At 46.2% G+C, this 21,610-nt stretch overlaps 1 protein-coding gene across 1 annotated transcript; it reads left to right on the top strand.

Moving 5' to 3' along the window:
• Positions 1–462: 462 nt before the first annotated feature.
• LOC143955109 (transcriptional repressor protein YY1-like) lies at positions 463–16,019 on the top strand (the record flags this gene model as incomplete). Its single annotated transcript, XM_077465228.1, is given in 4 exon segments — positions 463–625; positions 6,403–6,463; positions 11,712–11,870; positions 13,515–16,019. Coding segments are annotated over 4 exon segments (566 nt in total), but the record flags the coding sequence as incomplete, so codon positions are not given.
• Between the last annotated feature and the right edge of the window lie 5,591 nt (positions 16,020–21,610).

The raw sequence follows: 21,610 nt of genomic DNA, 5'->3' as shown, positions 1-21,610 counted from the left end.
CCACCCCCCCCCCCCCCCCCCCATGTCGCAATGCTGATGCCGCCCCCCCCCCAGTGTTCCATTGTTGATACCACCCCCCCGTGTCCCATTGCTGGTTCCGCCCCCCCCGAGTGTTCTACCACCCCCCCCCCATTGTCCCGTGTCCCATTGCTTCCTCTCGACCCAGCGTCCCCCTGCCCCCCAGTGTCCCATTGTTGATGCCCCCCCCCCCCCCCCCGTATGCTGCTCTCCTATATCATCCTCAGAGTTATAATGGTGGGAATATATATATATATATATATATATATATATATATATATATATATATATAATATACATATATATATATATACATACATACACATTTTTTTATTAGATTGGGGGCAGTGTAAGTAGAGGTCAGGAGTGGCGCCATCTATAGGAGACTGCTGGGCGGGTGGTGATCGTCTCATGAATTGTGATGAAACGTTCCTTCTCTTGCAGATGATAAGAAGGACATTGACCATGAGACGGTGGTGGAGGAGCAGATCATCGGAGAGAACTCCCCTCCCGATTATTCCGAATACATGACCGGGAAGAAACTGCCCCCCGGAGGAATTCCGGGCATTGACCTCTCTGATCCAAAGCAGCTGGCCGAGTTTGCCAGGTAAGTGCCGCCATTCACCCCCCCCCCCCCCCATAGAAGATTGGCTGCAAGATGATGTATTGTGGTGCAACTCATACCAAATATGTGTGTGTGTGCCTGCTGCCTTCATGTACCCCACGTCCTGAGCTCCCCTAAAGTCACCGATGGTGCCACTATACCAGAAGGTGCCGACTTACCTGTTACCACGCCCTCCAGTCACGCGCTTCTCGGACCGCCCCTTTAGCTGTTGTTTCCGGTCCCGCTGACCTCCTCACTGGAGGGTCCACACTTGTTAAACTTATTATTATTATTCCAGAACAAACTGTCTCTGCTGGACTGTGTGTGTGTGTGTGTATATGTATGTGTGTGTGTGTATATGTATGTGTGTGTGTGTGTGTGTATATATATATATATATATATATATATATATATATATATATATATATATATATATATATATATATATATATATATATATATATATATATATATATATACACATAATGTGTGTGTGGTCTATAAGGCTTCATGTTCATTAGGGTTTTTTTTTTACAATCTCTCCGGAACCATTTAACTTGATCGATTGTGACCCACGATCAACTCCTCGGGGGTCCGATTGTTATATCAGCGCTACCACCATACAGTCTGATGAGATTTCATGTGTGTACAAAACACGGGGGGGGGAGAAGTCCCAGAAACCTCAGATGATGATCTTGTCACCCCGAGGTCTGTGTATCGCACTCCCTCCGGGGTTCACACTCACCAGAGGGACGGATAGATCTACCACAGGAGTCACCACTTATCTGGATTCCACTAAGAACATTCTACGTTTTCTGAAAGCAGAGGATGTGGACACACACACACTGGCTCAGCAGGTGCCTCAACGTCTCTTCTGTTGGAGACCGCCATCTTGGATTGTGGATTTTCTTACACGCTCGTTCGGCTTGCCCGCCACTGGTGTGTGTCCATCCTCTCTGCTTTCAGAAAATGTAGAATGTTCTTAGTGGAATCCAGATAAGTGGTGGCTCCTGTGGTAGACCTATCTGTCCCTCTGGTGAGTGTGAACCCCGGAGGGGGTGCGATACACGGACCTCACTATGACAAGATCATCATCTGAGGTTTCTCTCTCCTCCCCCCCCCCCCCCCACATGAAATCTCATCAGACTGTATGGTGGTAGCGCCAATATAACAATCGGACCCCCGAGTTGATGGGTTCATTCTATGGTTCTAATCTTTTGTGGTCGGATTTTGTACTGCAACCATCATAGTTCTTTTAAGAAATCTGACATAACTATAGTGGAAGCAGGCCAGGGATTCACTGACGTTTTCTTAGATGGTAACCCACGTTTAAAGTGTCCATTTTGCTGCGTTAGCGTTTTTTAAAAGCATTAAAAAAATAATAATAATAATTTAGGGAAAAAAACGTTTTTTTGTTTTTCTAAATAGCCAAAAATTCAAAACGCCTGTAAACAAAACACAGCTAAGTGCGAGTTGCTGCGTTTAGCAACGCTTGGCACTTGAAATGCCTCTAAACTTTGCTTCTGAATCCGTTTTTTGGCGTTCCCAAGAATGTCTCTAAACCAACTGCCTAGAAATGACTGTAAACGATCCTGTGTACATGTACTGATAGCATAGAGGAGAGATTGGGGATGCCGTGTACATGGACTGATAACATAGAGGAGAGATCGGGGTTCCCGTGTACATGGACTGATAACATAGAGGAGAGATCGGGGATCCCGTGTACATGGACTGATAACATAGAGGATAGATCGGGGTTCCCGTGTACATGGACTGATAACATAGAGGAGAGATTGGGGATCCCGTGTACATGGACTGATAACATAGAGGAGAGATCGGGGTTCCCGTGTACATGGACTGATAACATAGAGGAGAGATCGGGGATCCTCTGTACATGGACTGATAACATAGAGGAGAGATCGGGGTTCCCGTGTACATGGACTGATAACATAGAGGAGTGATTGGGGATCCTCTGTACATGGACTGATAACAGAGAGAGATCGGGGATCCCGTGTACATGGACTGATAACATAGAGGAGAGATTGGGGATCCCGTGTACATGGACTGATAACATAGAGGAGAGATCGGGGATCCCGTGTACATGGACTGATAACATAGAGGAGAGATCGGGGATCCCGTGTACATGGACTGGATAACATAGAGGAGAGATCGGGGATCCCGTGTACATGGACTGATAACATAGAGGAGAGATCGGGGTTCCCGTGTACATGGACTGATAACATAGAGGATAGATCGGGGTTCCCGTGTACATGGACTGATAACATAGAGGAGAGATCGGGGTTCCCGTGTACATGGACTGATAGCATAGAGGAGAGATCGGTGGTGTACATGTATTTTCCATAGTGAAAGTGGTTGTAAACACTTACAAACCACTTTGACCTACAGGTGAGCCTAGATTAAGGCCTAGATTAAGGCTTACCTGTAGGTCCAAGCAATATCTCCTAAACCTATATGGTTTAGGAGATATTTGCCCGAAAACGGGCACCGCTGTCTACGGCGCATGCGCCGTAGACAGCGGCGCGCAGGAGCACTGAGCGCGGCATTCTCAGCGGTGGAGCTGCCGCGCGTGTCGGCTCCCGTGCGCATGCGCAGGAGTGACGTCATCGCGGCTTCGCCGAATGACAGTGGCGGAGCTGCGAGACCCCACCAACAAGATGGATGCGGCGAACTACAGGGGACAGCGGCGACTTCGCTGGCTCCTGTGTCAGGTAAGTGACACATAATGGGCTACGATGCGATGCGATGCATAGTAGTCCATTATGCTTTGCCTTTGCAGGGAATCAGAGGAAGTAAACTCATCAGGGTTTACTTCCTCTTGAAGGGGTCACCATTGCAGAACGATCGATCTCCCTGCGGCACACGCGGTGATGTGTAACGTCTGTCACAATTCATGTGTTTGTGCCTAGGCGCCTACATCGCGTTTGCATCAGAGGGGGAGGGGACTTTCTGTGCTCGTGTGTAAACAATTACAATTTTTTTTTCATCACAGAAAAGTCCACCATGTGAAGATTTAATGGTAACTGGGTCTCTTAAATAGACATTAGACATCTGGGTGTAAGAAGATCCTCGCTCTCTTCTCCATTGACTCTCATGCTGTGCAGATCACGGTATGCTGGTCAGGGAAGTGAAATGCGGACCTGGCAGTGATGTCATAGTGTGGGAGGAGGTGCATAACCACTCAACAACTCGGCTCCTCCCCTCTACCTGGTGGCTCACAGATGGGCAATCGGAGTCCTGGATACATAGGAGGGGATACAACGGGTATCTGGGCTGAGTTTGTACTTGTGAGATTTATACTGGTGTGTGTGTGTGTTGTATATTTGTACTCATAAGTTTACACACCCTGGTGGCAGAATTGATGATTTCCATTTTTCAGAGAATATGAATGATAACACAAGACCTTTCCTCTCACTCGTGCTTATTGATTGGCTGAAGCCATTATCAATCATCTGTATTTACTCTTTTTATATCGCAACAGAAACTACCCAAATGCCCCTGATCAAAAGTTTACATACCCCGGTGATTTGGACCTGATCACATGTGCACAAGGTGACACAAAGGGGTTTGAATGGGCTATCGGGCTACTTTTACACCGACGCGCTTTAGTTGCTACATCTCTAAAAATAGAGCCTGTAAAGCGCCTCTCCTGTCTCTCTGGTGTGAGAGCCCCGAGTGCTTTCACACTGGGCGGTGCGCTGGCAGGACGGTAAAAGTCTTGCAACCCGCATCTTTGCAGCACTGTAGAAGTGATTTATACAATTGGGAATGCGCCGTGTGTGTATAAAAAGGCCAATGAGTTTCTGGACTCCTGACAGACCCTTGCATCTTTCATCAGTGCTGCACTGACATCTCTAGATTCTGAGTCATGGGGAAAGAAAAAGAATTGTCGAAGGATCTGCGGGAAAAGGTAGTTGGACTGTATAAAACAGGAAATGGATATAAAAAAATATCCAAGGAATTGATAATTCCAATCAGCAGTGTTCAGACTCTCATCAAGAAGTGGAGAATGAGGGGTTCTGGTGAAACCAAACCACGGTCAGGTAGACCAACTAAAATTTCAGCCACAACTGCCTGAAAAATTGTTTGGGATGCAAAGAACACCCCACAAATATCTTCAGAGGAAATACAGGACAAGATGCACAATAAGGAGGCACTTGAAGAAAGATGGGCTGCATCGTCAAGTCTCCAGAAGAAGCCATTACTACACAAATGTCACAAAGTATCCGCTTACAAGACTCCAACCTTCTGCCACAAAGTCATTTGGAGTGATGAGACCAAACCTGAGCTTTTTGGCCACAACCATAAACACTACATTTGGAGAGGAGTCAACAAGGTCTATGATGAAAGGTCCACCATCCCTACTGTGAAACACGGCGGTGGATCACTTATGTTTTGGGGATGTGTGAGCTACAAAGACACAGGAGATTTGGTCACAATTGATGACAAGATAAATGCAGAATGTTATCAAATACTGGAGGAACATTTCATTCCTCAGCCAGGAAGCTGTGCATGGGAGGTACTTGGTCCTTCCAACATGACTGACCCAAAACACAAGACCAAGTCCTCCCGTCATTGTCTACAGCAGAATAAAGTGAAGGTTCTGGATTGGTCATCTGTCTCCTGACCTCGATATCATTGGGCCCCTCTGGGAGATCTCAGACGTGCCGTTCATGGAAGACAGACCGAGAATTTCCAGGAACTGGAGGACTTTTACCAAGAGGAACATCTGAGAAGATAAAGAGCCTCGTCCACAAATACCACAGAAGACTCCAAGAGGGAAACACAGGGTATTAGGAACTGGGGTGTGTAAACTTTTGATCAGGGGCATTTTGGTGAGTTTCTGTTGTGATATAAAGAGAGTAAATACAGATGATTGATTTAAAAAAAAAAAAAAAAAAAAAGGGCTTCAGCCAATCACTGACCATGAGTGAGGAAAGATTTTGTTTTCATTTTATATTCATATGAGCACAACTGTGTATGTAAAATATATATATATATATATATATATATATATATATATATTACACACGAACATTTTCCACCATAAGACCCCTTTCACACTGAGGTGCTTTAAAGGCATTTTTGCGTCGCCTGTAAAGCTCCTCTCCTGTCACTAGGGGGCGATGCACTTGCAGGATGTTAGAAAAGTTCTTCAAGACTCCTCTTTGGGGCAGTGGAGGAACGCAGAATACATCGCTGCCCATTAAAATGGATGGGCACGCAAAGTGCATCAGCCGTGCCGCTACACGGGTGGTATTAACCCCTTCGGTGCTAGTGACTGGAAAGTGCCGCTAAAACGAGAGAGCCTGCAGCTGCCGGCATCACCCCAGTAAAACCCCTTGAAGTAATACTGGGTACGTTTTTTGTGCCCGATACTTAATTTTTTTTTTTTTTTTTTTTTTATGTCAAAAGGAGAAAACAACAAAACTTTTATAACAAACTTATTTTATTTTTTTTATATATATATATATATATATATATATATATATATATATATATATATATAACCCCCTCCCCCCAGGGGTGATCAAATCCCACCAGAAGAAATCTTTATTTGTGTGCAGAAAATTATAAACTGTCATTCAAGGTGTGAGAGCGCTGAAAGGTGAGAATTTGGTGTGGGCAGGAAGGGGGACGGGAGTGTCCAGTATATATAATATATACTAGAAGGTTTTCTGCTGGTGTGAAGATATTTCTTGGCGTTTATTCCAATCACAGATCGCATACAATGCACTTTTTTTTTTTTTTTTCCCCTGAAGAATGAAGCCTAGAAAAATCAAAGAAGACGATGCGCCAAGAACGATCGCCTGTCCTCACAAAGTAAGTGTTTGGGTGGTGTATTGGGCTCTGTGTGTGTGTGTGGAGGGGGGAGTCTGGGGTATCCTGGGGTCTGCAATGTGTTGAGGTCTCCAGTGTCTTTCCTTGTGCTGATGCTGATAATGGGGGGGGGGGGGTGAGCTGAGCTGAGAAGCAGAAAGTGCAGTGTCTGGAGGAGGACCACCAAAATCTACTGAATGCTGAGACCGGGGGAGATTGAGAGGAGTGGGTGCTGCGGCTGCACAGGATCTGGTGAAGTTCTGTCATCCTCTCTGCTGCTAAGACGGGGGGGGGGGGGTGGAGATGAGGGTACCATAGCTTCAGGAGAGGTGTGAGGGTCACATGAAATGGCCTGGTCGGCCAGATTCGGCCCCTGTGTTTGATACACATGGTATAGAGGGAGGAAAGAGTGGCAGGATCAACCAGGAAAGCGATGGCTGAATTCCATGGAAATGGAGTTCGATTTGTATACAAAGAAGGAGAAATCCTGAGCTCCTGGTTGAATAACTAGACGTGTAAATAGCACCACTGACATGAGATGTCATCACATAGACAAGTAAATAAAAAAAACAAAAACTGATATATGTGTTGTGCTGAGAAATAAAACGAAATCAATGAAAAATGCAGATCCGCCCGTGTCTTCATACCGGCACAATAATGAAATGTGTGAATCTGTAGAAGTTCTCATTCACTCGGCTCCTCCACCACCAGAAGTTTGGATTCCTACCAGAGAGTGTTCTCATCTATTATGGGGGGTACAAAGGGGCTCATCGCTCTCATGTGATTCCCTCCGTGGGGGGGATGGAGATCGATTCTCCTCTGGTCTCACATTGCGGTATTCACCACAATGTATCAGCAAAGAGATCATCACCACCTGGTGTAAATCCTTGCCCAACCCCCAGGCCCCAGACTAGTTTTTACTAGTTTAGCACGCATGTCATGCAACCTGCTCCTGCAGACCAAACGCACATTATTCTGGAGACCCAACACCGTGCACTGCTCGGGGTGTATGGACTTCCCCCTCGGATTAAGCAGTAAGTATATAATCCTGATCAGTTCTCTCATAGTAAGTACTCACACTTCACTAGTTTCCATAGGCTGCTAAGTCTCGAGGCCCTGCTGAAGCTGTCGACCTCATGGCACATGGCCGCCCCTCCACTTCCTGTCTATATAAAAAGAAGGCCATACTGAGTGAGTGGGTCCAGTGCCATAAGGCTGCATTACAGGAAAACCTTCAAGGAATCTTCTCTCCTTCCACTGAGGCTCAGGTACCATCCATTTTGGCTGATGGCTTTCTCAAATGGATCCGAATTAAGTCCATGATTCTTAATAGAACCGTCCAGACCTCCAAGTATGCTCCAAGAGCGCATGTATAGCATCGGTGACCACTCCACCTAACAGACATTGGCAAAGAAACCAAAACGGAGATCCTTCCTGTGTAGGAGGGGTTATATAGGGGGACTTCCGGTTTGACTATCTGCCAGTGTCTATCCACCAGTAGGTGGCGTATAACCCACATAGCAATTTCGTACATCATGGGACACAGAGCCTAATAATTTAATGTGTATATAGCCACCTTCAGGTGATGGACACTAGTATACCCAATACAGGAAGGTCACTTTATATACCCCCCCCCCCCCCTCCTCCTCCTAGCAGTACCTCCTGTTTTTCCGCCAGTGTCTAAGGTGTTGGTCACAAGTCTTGCACTAGTACACATGCGTAGGATCCTTTGGTTAAAAAAAATTGGTCAGCTGAAGCACCTTGCAAAAGGCTTCTGACTAGTTTCCCTTTTCGTGAGGGTTGACAATTTGGGGATGATTTGGATAAACGCATCCAAACGATTTTTAGTGGGGAGGGTACTCCTTTGCCAGTTAAAAGAAAGTATAAACGTCCTTCATTTAAACTGACTTTTTCTCCTTCACCAGGGGCATCTGCCTCTGCCGCCAAACTCTAGAGGAAAGCCACAGGGTCAGGCCCAGACACAGAAGAAGACATGGGGCCGAAAAGCTGCAAAGCAGAATACTAAAGCCTCATTATGAAGAGGTACACCCCCCCCCCCCCCCCCCCACCAGAGGAGGGGGGGAGGGCAGACTTCTCAAATACTCAGAAATCTGGTAAAAGAAAGTTCAGGTGGGTCATCTCCACAAACGTTCCCAAAGATCCATGGAAAAGGCAATCTCTGTTTCAAGCATTAGACCGTTTACTGGCTCAGGGGGGTGATCGTACAAATTCCCCCCCCCCCCCACAGAAGAGCAAGGTTTGGGGTTTTTGGTCAAACCTTTTTACGGTACCAAGACCAAATGGAGATATCAGACCCATTCTAGAACTAAAGAATCTAAATCCGTTCCTGAAGATCTCCTTTTGCATGGAGTTGATCAGCTCAGTAGTTTCTATCCTACAAGAAGAGAACTTCTGGCTCTATCGACATCATCTGCATGTCCCTATATTTCCAGTTTACCAAAGGTTCTGCAAATCGAAGTAGAACAGCAGCATTTCCAGTTTGTATCCTTGCCCTTCGCTCTAGCTACTGCACCCCGGGTATGATGGAAAGTCTGGGTTGGATTCTAGATCTAGAGAAATCTTCCTTTAAAACCACTAAAAAAGCAGTATTGTTTGCGCCTGATCATAATCGCAGCCCAAAAAAAGGTGTTCTTGCAAAAATCAACTCATACGAGAGCTGATGTGGATGATCAGGTCGAAAGGAGATCCCTCCATTCGCTTTTGAGTTTGCTAGGAAAGATGGTGGCTTAATTTGAAGCAGTCCCTATGCCTAGTTCCATTCAAGGCTATTGCAATCCTGTCTGCTTGGAACAAAACGATCCAAGCTATGGACTTGCCAATGCGGCTGTCCCCAAGGGTGTCCCAAAGCCTCAGTTGGTTACTAACCCAGAATCTGCTCAAAGGAAAATCCTTCAGACCAGTTATCTGGAAAGTGGTAACGACAGATGCCAGCCTTTCAAGCTGGGGAGCGGTACTAGAGAAGACTACTGTCCAGGGACAGTAGTCAACCCGAAAGAGCCTTGCTCATCAACATCCTAGAGATTCGGGCAGTGCGTCTGGCTCTGAAGGCCTGGATTTCCAGGTTAAGGGACTGTCCTGTCAGATTAGATCCTGACAGATGCCACAGCTGTGGCCTATATCAATCACCAAGGGGGCACCAAGAGTCTCTCAGAGTAGAGAGATGTGAACCATATTATAACTTGGGCATGGAACATTCCTTTCTTCCCATCAGCAGTCTTCATTCTGGGAGTAGACAATTGGCAGGCGGCCTACTTGAGTTGCCAACAGTTATTAGCGGTGGAATGGTCTCTTCACCCTGACGTTTTGCGGGCTGTTTGCCAAAGATGGGGGACTCCGGATGTAGATCTTCTAGCTTCCAGACTGAATGTGAAGTTAGTCAACTTTGTGTCCAGGACAAGGGATCCACTCGCATGTGGAACGGATGGCGTTGGTGACCCCATGGGATCAGTTCTCGCTGATCTATGCATTTCCCCCTAGTCAGTTGCTGCCACGACATCTTTGCAGGATCAAGCTGGAAAGAAAGCCGGTAATTCTGGTAGCACCCGCGTGGCCCAGAAGATCATGGTCCCTTCCACTACAGCTAGATCCGCTCTCACAGGGGCTGATATTCCATCCTACTTTCCGAAAGCTAAATTTAACGGCTTGGCTATTGAAGCCCACATTCTGAAGAAACGTTGGCTTTCCAGGTGAGTTGTCTCCACCTTAATTAATGGAAGGAAGCCAGCTTCCAGAACTAGATATTAGAATCCGGAGGGTTTGTTTCCTGGTGTGAATCCAAGGGTTGACACCCTCGGAGGTATATCGGAGGCAGAATTGTTGCCATTCTTCAATTAAGGGTAAAGATGAAGCTGGCCCGAGTACTATTAAAGGCCAAGTCTCAGCTTTATCGGTCTTATTTCTTGCTACTCATTCTTTTAGTCCGGGGTTTTATACAAGGGGTGATGTGGATTCATCTGCCGGTTAAATCGCCTTTTGAACCTGTGGGACTTGAACTTGGCGGTTTTTGTAACACTGACAAAACTATTTGAACCAATACCACATATTCCCTTTGTCCTTATGACTAGGAAGTTGGTGTTCTTGGTTGCTATATCCTAAGCAAGGAGGGCTTTGGAATTAGTGGGGACCAATTGGGGCACGCAGCGTGACTCGCGCATGCGCAGTAGAACTGAAGCCGCAACGGTTCGCTTCTTAATTCCTTCACTGAGGATGGCGGCTTCGGCTGCTGAAATCGCTGGACCCTGGGACAGGTAAGTGTTCATTTATTAAGTCAGCAGCTGCAGTATTTGTAGCTGCTGGCTTTTAAACTTTATTTTATTTATTTTTTTATAGGTGGACCCCCTCTTTTAAGTTATTACTGAAAGCTCTGTGTCCTATGATGTACGATAAAGAAATTAGGTTTTATTCAATTGATTCCGTGAGATGTCATTTACATTGAAAGAAAAAACCATCGGGCTCAACACAAACATGAAGATGGGAAATGCCCTTACCCCACAGGTTTCGTCACTATAGGACAACGTCTGCCCTGGACGGACGAAACCAGTGGGGTAAGGGCATCTTTCCCTGTCTTCATGTTTTGGCTTGAGCCTGATGTTTTGGTTGGTGGAGCTTTTTTTTTTTTTTTTTTTTCTTTCTTTCTTTCTTTCAATGTAATGACAACTTCACTTGAATAAACCCGAATTGTAAGGATTTACACCAGGTGGTGATCTCTTTGCTGATACATTGTGGTGAATACCGCGATGTGAGACCAGAGGAGAATCGATCTCCATTCCCCCCCCCCCCATATGGAGGGATCATATGAGATCGACCAGCCCCTTTGTTCCCCCATAATAAATGGAGAACACTCTCTGGTATGAATACATCCAAACTTCTGTTGGTGGAGGAGCCGAGTGAATGAGAACTTCTACAGATTCACACGTTTCACTATTGGTGCCGCTATGAAGACACGGGCAGATCTGCATTTTTCATTGATTTAGTTTTTTATTTTCAAGCGCAACACATATATCAGTTTTTATTTACTTGTCTATGTGATGACACAGAATGAAGATTTGGGGTGTATATGAGAACCTGTATACTTCCTTCCATTCTGCTCTGATTGATCGTTCATTCATTGAGCTCCATGTTCAAGTGATGATGATGAGGGGGGTGGGGGGTTTGTCCTGCGATTGCAGCGGGGGAGGGGGGTTGTCCTGTGAATGCAGTGATTGCAGCGTGTTGGTCTGTTTTTTTGCAGGGCTGCACCAAGATGTTCAGGGATAACTCCGCCATGAGGAAACATCTACACACCCACGGGCCGCGGGTCCACGTCTGTGCCGAATGCGGGAAAGCCTTTGTGGAAAGTTCAAAGCTAAAGCGACATCAACTGGTTCATACTGGAGAGAAACCATTTCAGGTAATGATCCTGTATACCCCATCCATCCATCCATCTTTTATGGGGTGGGATTTCTGTGCTTTATAATTCAGCGTCTGTTTCATATGGAAGTCGGGGGGGTCCATACAATGATGGCCACCATCTACAGGGTCCCTCCCCCTCAATGATCACAGGGGTGGGGTCACTTGGCACAGCTGCCATTCATAGAACTCTTTGAATACAAGATGTTCTTTGATTGGATGAAGTGAAGATCATATCACCTCCCCCGCTCTCCACATTGTCCAATGAAAGAGCAATACAAGTCATTCTAAGAACAGCAGTGATGCTAAGCTATCCAACCTCTCCTATATTCCCCTTATTTGCCCGCCCCTCGTCTCCTTTTCTCTTCCCTCTCCTCCACCTTCTTTTTTTTTTTTTTTTTTTTTTTTTCTATTCCCTCCCCCCCGCCTCCTTTTCTCATTCCCTTCCCTCACCCCCCCGCCTTCCCTCTCCCTCTTTTCCTCTCCCTCCCTTTTTCTCTTTTCCTCTCTCTCTCCCTCCCTTTTTCTCTTTTCCTCTCTCTCTGCCTCCTTTTCTCTTTTCCTCTCTCTCTGCCTCCTTTTCTCTTTTCCTCTCTCTCTGCCTCCTTTTCTCTTTTCCTCTCTCTCTGCCTCCTTTTCTCTTTTCCTCTCTCTCTGCCTCCTTTTCTCTTTTCCTCTCTCTCTGCCTCCTTTTCTCTTTTCCTCTCTCTCTGCCTCCTTTTCTCTTTTCCTCTCTCTCTGCCTCCTTTTCTCTTTTCCGCTCTCCTCGCCCTCCGCCTCCTTTTCTCTTTTCCGCTCTCCTCGCCCTCCGCCTCCTTTTCTCTTTTCCGCTCTCCTCGCCCTCCGCCTCCTTTTCTCTTTTCCGCTCTCCTCGCCCTCCGCCTCCTTTTCTCTTTTCCTCTCTCCTCGCCCTCCGCCTCCTTTTCTCTTTTCCGCTCTCCTCGCCCTCCGCCTCCTTTTTCTCTTTTCCGCTCTCCTCGCCCTCCGCCTCCTTTTTCTCTTTTCCGCTCTCCTCGCCCTCCGCCTCCTTTTTCTCTTTTCCGCTCTCCTCGCCCTCCGCCTCCTTTTTCTCTTTTCCGCTCTCCTCGCCCTCCGCCTCCTTTTTCTCTTTTCCGCTCTCCTCGCCCTCCGCCTCCTTTTTCTCTTTTCCGCTCTCCTCGCCCTCCGCCTCCTTTTTCTCTTTTCCGCTCTCCTCGCCCTCCGCCTCCTTTTTCTCTTTTCCGCTCTCCTCGCCCTCCGCCTCCTTTTTCTCTTTTGCGCTCTCCTCGCCCTCCGCCTCCTTTTTCTCTTTTGCGCTCTCCTCGCCCTCCGCCTCCTTTTTCTCTTTTCCGCTCTCCTCGCCCTCCGCCTCCTTTTTCTCTTTTGCGCTCTCCTCGCCCTCCGCCTCCTTTTTCTCTTTTGCGCTCTCCTCGCCCTCCGCCTCCTTTTTCTCTTTTCCGCTCTCCTCGCCCTCCGCCTCCTTTTTCTCTTTTCCGCTCTCCTCGCCCTCCGCCTCCTTTTCTCTTTCCCTTCCCTCTCTCGTGGTCGTGCCCCTCCCTCTCTCCCAATATGCGGCGCTGTCTGGTTTGGTTTGGGGGGTGTTGCGGCATTTGTCTGACGGATAGATTATGGTGTCTAACTCTCCCTGCCCCCCTTTCTCTTGCAGTGCACATTTGAAGGCTGTGGAAAGCGATTCTCATTGGACTTCAATTTGCGCACGCACGTGCGGATTCACACCGGGGACCGGCCCTATGTATGTCCCTTTGACGGCTGCAACAAGAAATTTGCCCAATCCACGAATCTGAAATCTCACATTTTAACACACGCCAAAGCCAAAAACAACCAGTAAGACTTTTTGGAGAGACGTGTCACCCAGTGCAGCGTTGTGACCGGTGTATAATCAGAATACGCCCCTCCCCCCTTTGTATATGAATTCCCAGGATACATTTTAAGAGGTTCTTCGTCTCAGAGGCAGTTTTGATAAAGTTCTGTAGTGGATTCTTCGATGGACGCGGACTTTACAATCCTGTGCTTATCAGGTTCTCTTTCCTCCCCTCCCCCCACTTCAGAGTGTTTTTGTTTTGTAAAGTCCTCCTGGTCTGACCCTGCAGAAGAGTAAGTACCCCTCCCCTCCCCCACACCTGGACGCTCGCCTCTTGAATTATTTTTTTATTTTATTGTATATTTTCCCGGTGTGCATATTGTACACTTCTTGGGGACGGACGTGATTGAGGACTTTGCTTGCAGTAGACGCGGACACTTACCGTACTCGATGCATACTTCAATACTTCAAAAGTATTTTTTTCCTGCAAGAAAATAACGAAAAAAAAATTGAAAAAAAAGAACAAAAAAAGTTTCTAATAGGTTTTGTTTGCTCTTCATTTGGTTGTATTTTTAGATGTTCCACCTTTTTGTATAATTGTACCGTATATCGCTGTATGAATCATGTAACACCCCGTAGTAGATGTGATTTAAGGTCGTGTTAATTAAATCCATTTTAGTCCATTTCTGGGGGTGGGGGATGGTAAGCCCGGGGTGGGAGGGAGGGGTTATTTGCGGAGGAGAGTTGCAGAGTTGTGTAGATCTGATTTTAGGAGTTTGTTTTTTTATTTTTGTTCGTTTTTCTCCATTCATTGCATAGCCGCTCCTCTTCTGAAGGTCTGTGATCAGCCTCAGGGGGTCACTCTTTACCAGGTCTCCCTGCCCCTGTGGTCCCTGTAGTGCCTTTATTTCCATCCCAGGAGGAGTACAAAGTGACCCGTAACTACCAACTTTCTTTTCAGTGCCTGTTGATCCTGCCAGAAATTTTGTGACCGCCATCTTTCCTGTGCTTTCACTTTGTGCCCAACTACAGCAGCATCTCCCTCTCTGGTATGGGTGGGGGGGTGGTGTTTGTAGCCCTGCCCTAGGTGACCACACGGCTTCTTACATGTATGATGAGCATGCGTTGTCACCCTCAGACAGGAAGTCTGGTACTGGCCGGAACCCCCAAGTAAAAACGTATGGTAGCTGCATGAGCTTCCTTCATATGAGGACTGGGCACTGGGGCCACCATAATGATGTATGTCCTCTCTGAACGATCGCTGTGCATGCTGCAAATCACTGGACTAGTCAGTCATTCACAGAATGTCTTGTGTGGGAATACAAGAGATTCCTGATTGGATGAGGTGGAGACTGTGTGTGTCACTGCCTCTCCTCCCCTCCCTGCGGTTGGTGTGCAGAGGGGAAGCTGCTATACTTGTAGTATCACCGACTACTACAGTCTTATTCAGCTTCCACAGCGATCGCTCAGTTCTGAGAGACCTCAGTGCGTGCTGTGCATTTGTTCCTGGGATTGTACCCGCCGAACCTCCTGTGTAGTCCCTCTGAATGGCGGCTCCCGTAGAAGGCTTTTCAGAGTGCCATTCAGCTTTAGCATTGTACTTTCTCTGGTATGAAGGCTGTACTACACAGATGAATGGGCTGTGCTGGTAAACCCACCTCTACCATATCGGCACGCAAGACCCTGTAAATGATTGACCATCCGCCCTGGCCCCTTCCAGAAGTCACGCGTCCTCCTAGATATTCTTGCTTCGGCGGGTCCTTGTCCCCACTGGGCTGTGGCAGGTCTCTGTCCTCTCACTCGGCTGGGGCGGGTCCCTGCCCCCCCCCAGCCCTTGGGCCGTGGCGGGTCGCTGTCCCCCCGTTGGGTCCCTGTCACCCTCCTCATTGGGTCTCTATCCCCTCCTCTGCTGGGGCGGGTCCCTATCTCCCCCCCCCCCCTTGGGCCGCGGTGGTCCCGGTCTCCCCTTGGCGGGTCCCTGTCCCAGGCACTGCTTCTATCACATTATTGTAGCTGTATAATGACATGGAACTAATGTACAGATATATGATGAGGGTGTGCGGCCGTTGGAGGAGGGGGTGTATGGCCTCCCCTATCCGGTCCTAATTCAGAAAGTAACTGCATGGAGACTCTGCATGAGGTTGTTCCTCTCCTCCCATCCCCCGCCAAATGTACCAATTACATTTCTCCACCTCGCTGAGCATTTTATCCAGAATGAAATCTGCAGATTGAATCCCTCGGATTGGTCTGGACTGTCGGTCAAGAAAGTTTCTTTCCTGTGTTCCTCTCAGACACCCGGCGTACTTTTTGTATTTTAATACTGTAAATACATTTATTTCCCAAAAACAATCTCTGCTTCTATTTTTTGACTCGCGCGTTGATGAGAAGTTGGTGTTTCATAGTGAGAACGATCACCTTCATATTGGGCTTTCAGATGTTTGTTGGGGGGGGGGTGGTGGACATCCTTGTCTAGATAACATTTGTTCTCTCCCCAGCTCATCCAATCACAGCCTGCGGATGGACTCCGCCCCCAGTTGTTGGATCCAATAGACAGACTGCTGTGTTTTTAGGTATATTTATGTTGTGTAAAAAGATATATAAAAGAAAAATCCGTGCTTAGATATAAATGTATAGCTACAGCCTCTCCCGAAAAGGATCCCACAAAGTCTTATCCCAAGTAATGTGCGTAAAAAGAACAGAAATGGCGCTGCAAAGAGGTGGTCTGATCCAACGGGGGTAACACGAGAGACCCACCGGGTGCACGATCCAACTGGGGTAACTTGAGAGACCCCTGGGTGCACGATCCAACGGGGGTAACACGAGAGACCCACCGGGTGCTAATCCCCGGACGCTGGGGATCATCGATCCCTGGGAACTTCCGTATTGGTGGAACATGTGATTATACGCTCTTTACCCCTGCAGGGGTGGGGCACATACTTAAGGGGGAGCACAAGAAGTCACTTACTGCACAGAAGAGGATAGAAAGTTGCCATTTTTTTTTATACTAGCACAAGCACTGCACATGGAAACGTATGAGACACAGAAAGGATTTATATATTGCTATATGGACTTTTTTCTTTATAGTGTCCTATATATTTCAAAATAATGTTTTCATTATTCGCAATTTTTTACTAATCTACTTTGGACACTTTTTATATTGCAATTAAGGATTCGCTTATCGTTTGATGTCATTATTTTTAATGTCCTATTCTCTGATGAGAAAGGCTCTTTCAGCCATAAGAAGTCCTTTTTATACACTGCTTAATGCATTACATTTCACATTTGGTTAGAATTTAGATGTTATTTCCACCAGGGTTGTATTAATATATATTCCCGTTTGTTTTTCCCGTTGGATCAGAGGTGGGATCAGACCACTTCTTAGCAGCACCATTTCTCTGTTCTTATTACGTATATTTATGTTGTGGGATCCTCAGAGATGATGACACATTGCCTCCTATGGTAACTGACCATGGCCCGGCTGGGGAGGACATTCATAGCTGAGCTCTCTACATGCGGGAATTCAGATCCCCCTCCCAGCAGTGATTCCGCTGCCCTCTTACCCATTCATTCAGATCCCCCTCCCAGCAGTGACTCCATTTTCCTTTTATTTTTATTTTTTTTTACAGCTCCAATTGCTGGGATTTTGTTTACACTTCAGCTGATAACGGGAACCCCGCTGATGGCTGATAATGGGGGACCGTTGAACTGAGCCTGAAAGTATCAGTTTCAGGTATTGGAGAATTTGCACAATGCTTTGTATAGGCACCAATATCGGAAAGGTGGATTTCAGAGATGTCGGAAAGGTCAATGTCAGATGTTGGGAAAGTGGATGTCGGAAAGGTCAATGTCAGAAAGGTAGGTGTCGGAAATGTCGATTGTTGGAAATGTAAATGTCGGAAAGATGGATGTTTGGAGATGTCGATGTTGGAAAGGACGATGTCGGAAAGGTGGATGGTGGAGATGTCGGAAAGGTGGACGGCGGAGATGTCGATGTTGGAAAGGTGGACGTCGGAGATGTCGATGTTGGAAAGGACGATGTCAGAAAGGTGAATGGTGGAGATGTCGGAAAGGTAGATGGCGGAGATGTCGATGTTGGAAAGGAAGATGTCGGAAAGGTGGATGGCGGAGATGTCGATGTTGGAAAGGTTAATGTCGGAAAGGTGGATGGCGGAGATGTCGATGTTGGAAAGGATAATGTTGGAAAGGTGGATGGCGGAGATGTCGATGTTGGAAAGGTGGATGGCGGAGATGTCGATGTCGGAAAGGTGGATGGCGGAGATGTCGATGTCGGAAAGGTGGATGGCGGAGATGTCGATGTCGGAAAGGTGGATGGCGGAGATGTCGATGTCGGAAAGGTGGATGGCGGAGATGTCGATGTCGGAAAGGTGGATGGCGGTGTTGGAAAGGACTATGTTGGAAAGGTGGGTGTCTGAGATGGCGGAAGTGTCAATGTCGGAAAGTTTGTATTTTACACTCCATACGGAGTGCATTGAATTGTGTTCTCTGAATCATACAGGCCACAAAATGAATATTCAAAGACCCCGAGTTCTAGGCGGGTACCTCCAGGTGATTGGACACCAGCAAGCTCCTTGGGTGTCTAACCTATAACCCTCCCCCACACAAGTTTTATTTTATTTTTTGGGGTTTTTTAACCCCCGTACCCTCTGGAAAGTTTACCCCTCCCCCCTTTATGACCAGGCCATTGTTTGTGATATGGCACTGCGTTATTATAACTGACAATTGCATGGTCGTGCGATGATGTACATAAAAATGTTATTGTGGGTTTTTTTTGTACTTGATCACCTCTGAGTTCTTTATTTTTTGTGATATAAACAAAAAAAAAAGTAATGCCGTGTAAACGCGATCGCACATTCCGACAACAAAATCCATGGATTTTTTTCAGACTGATGTTGGCTCAAACTTGTCTTGCATACACGCGGTCACACAATGTTGTTGGAAATTCCGAACGTTAAGAACGTGGTGATATACAACACGTACGATGGGACTATAAAGAGGAAGTTCAATACCAAGTGCGCCACCCTCTGGGCTCCTTCTGCTAATCTCGAGTTAGTAGAAGTTTGAGAGACGATTCGTGCTTTTCCGCCTCCTGCTTTTCACATTGTTACTGCTCTTCAGTTTGTTCTTGTGGGTTTGTATTTATATTACATATTTGATTTCTAGTGTGTTTTTGTCTGCCAGTTTTTGATTTTCAGCTCCGGCCTTTCTGTTTTTCAGTGCTTTCTGTTTGTTCTGACCAGCCAACCGTTTTGAAGCCATGAGGACCCTCACCCCGGACCAGAGGGTTTATAACTACGGTTTGGCCAGAGCCAGAAGAGTGGTGGAGAACGCTTTCGGGATAATGGCCAGCCGGTTCCGCCTATTCCTTGCACTAGACAACATGGCAGAATATAAACCTAACCATATAATCCTTGCACGCTGCATTCTACACAACTGTTTAAGGAGAAATTCAATGAACTATGTGGCCACAGTTGGGCCTGAGGCCGGACTTCAAAAAGAAACCCTGACGGCGCTTGAAGCTGGCTGTCCTAGCTTGGCCCCCCCCCCCCGAAATCACCTGTGAACTAAGACAGAAGTATGTCAAGTAGTTTGCGGTTGGGGGGGCCATTGATATGCTAGAAACTGTTTAAGAAACATTTCCTCCAAATTTTTACTCTTTACTTTACTTAACCTGAAATAAGATTTGATCTATGCTTGCGTTTTCTTTTAGCTGTCTCCTAGGTTCTCCAGTGGGCTTTTCTTTTTGGCCATTTTCCCAATAGTGCAAACGTAATTTATTTGATACATAAGGTGATAATCTCTTCTTCAGCGAACTATTATTATGTTGTGGGCCTGCTACACACACACCTTGTATTTGTTGTTAATGTATGTAATGCATTATTGACAAAAATATTCATAATTTTCAGCACCAGGAATGAATTTTGGTGAGTCACTAAAAGGGCATGATTGTGGCAAATTATAAAGCACTGTGGGAATTATGTACTAAAGGAAAATTCACTTTGCAGTGGATTTGCCTTTAGTGAATAACCCCCATTTCAGTGTAAACACCAACTTAGTCAAAAAAATTATATTGAGCCTTGAAAGAAGAAGCCACACATTGTTGAGCAGAAAACTTTTTACACTGTGCACATTCACATGTGCGTTAGAAAAGGTTTTTTTGAAACAACCCAACATATTTTAGTAAGAACATTTTTGTTTTTGACAGTACAAATGGCCCTTTTTGTGTTAAGACAGGCATGTTTAAAACCATACACTCGGCAACTTCCAAAGTTCAACTTTGACAAAGTGAAGGCAATATCAGTCATTAGTATGTCCAAACTGTTTAATCTTGCCTTCATCAGATGGGGTGATGTCAGCCCTGTGAAAGCCAAATTTTGAAGATGCACACAAATTGACAGTCAAAATGGGGCGTTCCCTCCTGATCCCATGCCTGATGTCAACATGTGCTAGCTCCCATCATGGGGGATCAATGGATGTGTTTCGGGGCTGCAACCACTTCTAGAAAAATAGAAATAATTGTAGAAACATTGGTGTGTTTTCGATTCTGCCGAAAACATCACTGATGTTTTTGAATATTGTTTTCAGCATCGTTGATGTCTTCCTTGATCTTCTGTAAATCCCGATTGCACACCATGATCTCCCCGCTAAGGATGTGTGCACTTGTGAAATGAGATTCTTCTTCCATAACATCCACATCACCTAAAATAAAAACACTATTATAATTATGCATGCATATATCTACTACCTGAAGCTGTGGTCTCAGGCACTCGCCTGTTGTGGTCACTATTTGGCCTACTTCCTAAACCTCTCCTTCCTCCACATCCTCTGGTTGTTGTTTTGAGATTTCCCCCTTCTTTAGGAGGGTCCCTGGTGTCCTCAGATGTACTGAGTCTTTTCTCCCCTATGGGAATAAAAGAAAGGTACTTAGCACACAGATATAGGAAGATATAGGGATATAAGGAATATGAAACATTGCTTGGAAGTTTCGTTCAATTGTCTGTTTTGGCAGAGTTCCAAGCTGAAGCCATGATTTTTTCCCTTTACAAAGCTGTAATACTTTAACAAAAAAGGAATCACACATGTAGGCACACCTAGTATCCACTGGAGCACCTGTGTGGGACACCCTAAAAAGTTTGTTCTGGTGTCCCACACTAGTGTTCCTGTGTCCAGGTGTGTAAACAGCTGCTGTGTCTTCTCCCTACACCGAATCAAGTTTGCATTTCATTCTAGTTACCGACACATCTAGACAACAATGTACTAAACTTTTACGGCAAATAGGCATGACCAAATGTAGTTAACCTGCATCTGCACAAAACATCGTCTTAGTGGGCGAACGAACGATGTTTACTACGAATAATTACTATGCCCATAAATCTGAAACTTGCCATTTTATACTGTACAACAGTAAAGAGAAACGCATGGAGCAGCACGAACGTAATAATAATAGGAACACAACAAAACACTTACTTTTTTGTAGCACTCTCTTGATTCTTTCCTGCTGATCATGCTCCCTCAATTTGAGGTCTGACCATCATTTCCTGAGTTGATCCTTAGATAGCTGTACCCCAAACTTCTTCAGACTTTTCACAACTTTACTCATGATCTTGGCCTTTCTCACGCTTTGGTTTGGTTACGGTCCATGCTTCCCATCATAGTCGGCCCTCTTGAAGATGTCCACTGTCTCCACCATCTCTATAAAGGCCATATTAGAGGCCTTAAGTCTCCTCTGAGATTGGGATGTTTGTGGCTCTGGCCTTTTGTCGTTGCTGCTGTCTGCTGCATGCAACTGTTTTCTCTCCGCCATGTGCTCTCTCACTGCGCAGAAAGACAAGGGGCGGGGAATATACTAGAAAGAAGGTCAGGGGCAGGCGGAGTTTCACGCAAGCACAGTATATAAAGCGTAACACGTGTGTTGTACGTAA

The sequence above is a fragment of the Lithobates pipiens genome, unplaced genomic scaffold (genome assembly GCF_037356315.1).
Source record: "Lithobates pipiens isolate NorthernLeopardFrog02 unplaced genomic scaffold, aLitPip1_a1.2 Scaffold_313, whole genome shotgun sequence".
Lineage (NCBI taxonomy): Eukaryota > Metazoa > Chordata > Amphibia > Anura > Ranidae > Lithobates > Lithobates pipiens.
The sequence above is the reverse complement of the archived record's forward strand: the minus strand, read 5'-3'. Positions and strand labels throughout refer to the sequence as shown.